Source organism: Chiroxiphia lanceolata, chromosome 7, assembly GCF_009829145.1.
Source record: "Chiroxiphia lanceolata isolate bChiLan1 chromosome 7, bChiLan1.pri, whole genome shotgun sequence".
Classification (NCBI taxonomy): domain Eukaryota; kingdom Metazoa; phylum Chordata; class Aves; order Passeriformes; family Pipridae; genus Chiroxiphia; species Chiroxiphia lanceolata.
In genome coordinates this window covers 29865698-29870650 of record NC_045643.1, presented here as the reverse complement: position 1 = coordinate 29870650, position 4953 = coordinate 29865698, and the positions used below count along the sequence as shown (strand labels likewise).

Sequence of the window (4953 nt, the reverse complement as noted above, 5' to 3'; positions counted from 1 at the left end):
AGACTGGCAGGCTTTTTCGCTGTATTTGAGCACAGGTCATATTCTGTTCAGTATTTTCCCCCTTACAATCAGGGCTGCTCCCATTGCTCCACCCTGTGGCCCATGACCACTGACAGGTCACTAGGAGTGAGACTACACCTGCCCGGTGCGTCTCTCTTGCCTCCTAATGCGTGAGGCGGAGGAGATCCATGTCCATGTCAGGCCCAGAGCTGCTGCAGTTCCTGAGAGGGTTTGCTGGTTGAGGCACGAGTATATCGTGCTGCTTTGGGTAAAAGTGATGCAGACAGTGCTTTGATACAGGATAGAAAAGCACGGACCCTGCAGCTTAGACAAGAGCTAATGTGACGGAGAAGTGCCGTGCCCACGCTCTGGGCTCTGGCAGTCGGGTGATTGCTGTGGCTGGCCCACTGGCCAGACCCCGGGCAGGGGCTGCCCTTGGGCTATTTGGCAGATTTGTTGCTGAGTAACATTCATTTCATATTCGATTTGTTTGGCTTTGTTAGCATAGAAGCAGTGAGTAGTTAGTATTCATTAACACAGAAATACCCCTTTGTGTGCCTAAAAGACAATCCAAGTAGGTTTAGTTAACCCCACAGTGATGATTTCCTTAATAATTTACCTGTGACAGTAGCCAACTGTGACAGTGAGTTATTCTCCATCTGTAGATTATTTAGAACTTCCATATTAACATTTTGGGTAATTTCAAGTGTAGTGAAATTAATAACAACTACTCAGTTTAATTAAGCAATACCTAAGTTTGGAAATAGTGCAGGTCCAAACTTAGATGGTCTTGTTACTGCAGGGTTAAACACTCTGCCCTGATTACCTACAGGTTAATGCTTGTGTTGAAAGTTAAATGTCAAATCTTGAGATGGAAATGCCTAAGGAGCAAGATGTGCTGTAGTACAAGAGCCTGTCCACTGTGGTGGTAGACTCTTAGAGGGATTAGTGCTGCAAAGCCAGAACCTTCCAGGGGTTAAAAGTTGACCACCAGCTTCACTCATAGTCATTGTCATGTTTGTAGAATGAATAGAAAAAGAATTTGGTTTTGTTAATCAGAATGTCCAGAAGAGGTTACAATCTATACAGCCAATTACGTTACGTCATTATGTTCCAATTATCATTAGTACTAAGCCAACTCTGTAAACAGCAGCATGTAGCATTAGGACTGATGAGATTACAGTATCTTTCACAATTCATATTATTAATGTCCCATATAAGATGCCAAAGTCCATTAAAAAACCCTTTGTTTGTAATTGCTGATTCGTTATTTCAGGTCCATGAGATTTCCCGAATCAATACAAGCTTGTATGCTGTCCCATTTACACAGAAACCATGCTTGGGTGTGATTGTAAAACAAAGTGTAATTACAATTGCTTGTCTTCCTCACCCAGAATTGGTGAGGAAGAATTGAATTTGTGTCCTGGAGCATCATAATGCACCATGGGGCCTCACCATATCAATGTGCTTTAAAGGTTGTTGTCAATAATTTGGTGTATTGGGGAGTAAGTATGCCAAATTGGGTTGATACCAAGATGCTATGGAGACAGGGTCTGCTGGGCATCAAAATTTGGCATCTAATGATCAAGGGTGGTGTTAGCAATACTAACAATCCAATTTGTTGCCCACTTGAGAAATCATATTCATAAATTGAACAATGTGATCACTATTCCATTCTTGAAATAAGGGAACAAGCAATAATGTAATTACGAGATATGATAGATATAATACAAAAATTATAAGAAAGAAAAATGCTCATGATGTTGTTTCATTTCATGCCAACTTGCCAAATCAGTATGATGAATAAAGTAGGATCAAAATCCAGGAATAATAGTATGAGTTTCTGGTTGCTGATGTTGCAGTTAGGATGACCTGAAAGAAAAACAAAATCGCTTCATTCCTTTTGGATATTAGGTAATATGGATATTCCTTACTTAGAAATGAGATGCCTGTCACCCTAGTGATTGAGAGGGCTTTAAATTAGATTTGAAGGGCAGAGGGGAATAGACCAGACCTAGCAGATGAGGGAAAGGCTGTGGATGTAGTCTACCTGGACTTCAACAAAGCCTTTGATACTGTCATCCACAGCGTTCTCCTGGAGAAGCTGGCAGCCTGTGGCTTGGTGTCCTAGTTACAGGGGCTGGGACCAGTTTATCACTATGTGGCTGTAACCAAAACTGTGTATTCTACAGCCTTTATGTAATTTCTGAGTGACTGGTAATAATGGATCATTCCCAGCAGCTGCCTGGGGCACACCTGACACCTCAGGCTACAAACTGGGTGTTAAAGAACTCTACAAGGAGCGTTTCTTTGTCTTCACACTAATGACTCAGTTGTGATAACTCCCCTCCAGGGAGGCATTAGCACCTTCACAGCCTTTGGGGTCATCTCTGCTAATGGGCCATACTGGACTGGCATAATAGGCAGCTGCAAACACCTAGACCAAATTGGCTAAGCAAACACCTAGACCTTGTCCAATTGGCTAAGCAAATTTGGCGTCACTGGGTGGGTGAAAGGATTGGTGATTCAGGGGTTGACACTTCTGGTACCTCTAATTTGTTGTGTAGTAATTGCTAGTTGTGCTTTACAATGTATAATGAAAATGATCCACAAGGCTTTCAATCAAGTATGGATTGTTCAAAAACAGAAAGGAGGATTTGTGCTCACTTTGTGAACAATCCATACGACCAGCTCTGAGGAGTGGTAGGCCTCACTTGACAGAACTTTGGAGGTTATTAAAAGAACAGTTTATAGTTGCAAGTTGTGTGAAACTGTGTGTACGTGACCAATAAAGAGAAAGCTGGAAAGTCCCCTGGAAAGTCCCCAAGGCGGATCGGTAGGAGGGACTTTGGGCGGCGTGGCTGACATCAGGACGCATGGACAGGGCATCGGGACCAATGAACTAAAGTCATGAAGCGCGTGCACGGACTGAGCTATCCAATTGCTTTGTTGTAATCATGTACCTGGAAGGAGCTGACTGTATAAAAGCTAAGCCGTTTAAATAATAAACTGAACATTGTTTGATCATATTGATCGTCTGTGCGTTGTTTCTGAACTCCTGCCGCCGCGTGAATCCTTAGGCTAAAAATGACAAATACGTTGCCTGTGTTTGACGATTTAGTTAACCTTCATGAAACCAAAGCATGCATCCTCCAGAACTAAACATCAGCAACTCACGTCCAGCTAATCTTCCTAATGTTAAAAGAGAACTCACAGACTCAGAAGCAAGAGCGTTAGTTAAAGAGAGACAAAAAAAGACAACCACAACTTTAATGAATGAAGAAGAAGATTTGATATTAATAATCATTTAAAAGAACTGCACACTTTAATACCCAATGACCCAAATATATGCTGGGATAAAACAACGATCCTAAAAGCCTCAGTTGAGTACATCCGTAAACTGCAAAGAGACCCGCAGCGCACAAAAGAGCTAGAAAACAACCTGAAGAAACTAGAACATGCCAACAACCACCTGCTACTCAGAATACAGAAACTTGAGATGCTAGCTCAAGCATATGTACTGTCCCTTCTTCCATCTACAAACCTTTGCTCCCCTGATATGATCAACACAGTCATCGAACAGGAGCCTGTGCTGGACAACTACACCCAAAACATGATGCCACACCACGCAAACCTGTCCTGCACCACCACGACCTGCGACCTCACTGACATCACCGTCACCTTCAGTGACAACCTTGGGAATGTAACTGAACCAAATGGCACTTACAGTGTTCCTGTGAAAATGAGATCCAGACTAGAAGATATCCTAATGAACAATCACTATTAGAAATACTGTTCAAATCCCAGGCTGTGGGTGACTTGATAATAGAAAAATAAAAGAGAGAAAAATATATTTTGTCCGATCATAGAAATGGAGTCTTATCCATGGAGCTGACACAAAATGAAAATAGCCCTAACCAAAGGGAAATAGAAGACTCCTTAAACATTTTTAGTTCAATATTACTAGATCACCCTTACTGTAAAAATCCTCTTGAAAAGCCTTCACCAGAAAGCACAGGACTGAAATCAGGAACTCACAAAAGAGACAAAAAAGACAGCAAAAAACCTTCTCGGGTAACTGATGAGCAATTGGCAACATAGCTTTGTGAATTTCTAGATGAATTTATAAAGAAATATGGCAGTTTAATACCACTCTGTGAAAAAGATGTCCTGAAGAGATTAAAATAAGACTTTAATGAAGATTTCTTCCATAGAAAACCTTTTATCACCAGAGAAATCATGAAATATCAAGAAAAACATCCAAAATCCTCCACTTGCAATTTCCAAATCTCCTATAATAAGCACATACTGGATAGAGATTATTTAACTACACTGGAAGGCCAAAACTGGCTGAATGACCAAATAATTAACATGTATGCTGAGCAGAAAAGGTCTATGGCAGATTTTGGAACGTTTAGGTTGTCCCCCTAAGTTCCTTAAAATGATCATATCACTCCATGAGGATCAGCATGGCCAAGTCAAACATGGCAATGCACTTCCTGAGCCCTTTCTAATAACTAATGGTGTGAAACAAGGCTGCATTCTAGCACCAACCCTATTCACAGTCTTTTTCAGCATGATGCTCCAAAGGGCCACAGCAGACCTCGATGATCAGGACGGTATCTACATTCGATATTGTACTGATGGAAGCCTTTTCAACCTAAGGCGACTGAAGGCCCACACTAAGACCTTAAACCATCTTGTCCGGGAGCTGCTTTATGTTGATGACGCTGCCCTCGTTGCCCAGACAGAAGCAGCTCTGCAGCGTTTAACATCCTGCTTTGCAGACCCAGCTGAGCTCTTTGGGCTGGAAGTCAGATTAAAGAAGACAGAAGTTGTCCATCAACCAGCACCTCAGGAAGTCTTCCTTCATCCCCACATCACCATTGGCCAATCAGAGCTCAAATCAGTCCAGCAGTTTAATTACCTAGGCAGCCTCATCTCCTCGGATGG

At 42.0% G+C, this 4953-nt stretch overlaps 1 protein-coding gene across 1 annotated transcript; it reads left to right on the top strand.

Annotated features, from left to right (window-relative positions):
- The first annotated feature begins 2910 nt into the window (after nucleotides 1-2910).
- On the top strand, nucleotides 2911-3787 carry LOC116789799 (microphthalmia-associated transcription factor-like). The gene is given in 4 exon segments (XM_032694018.1): nucleotides 2911-2951; nucleotides 3081-3130; nucleotides 3133-3246; nucleotides 3249-3787. Coding segments are annotated over 4 exon segments (744 nt in total).
- Nucleotides 3788-4953: the final 1166 nt, after the last annotated feature.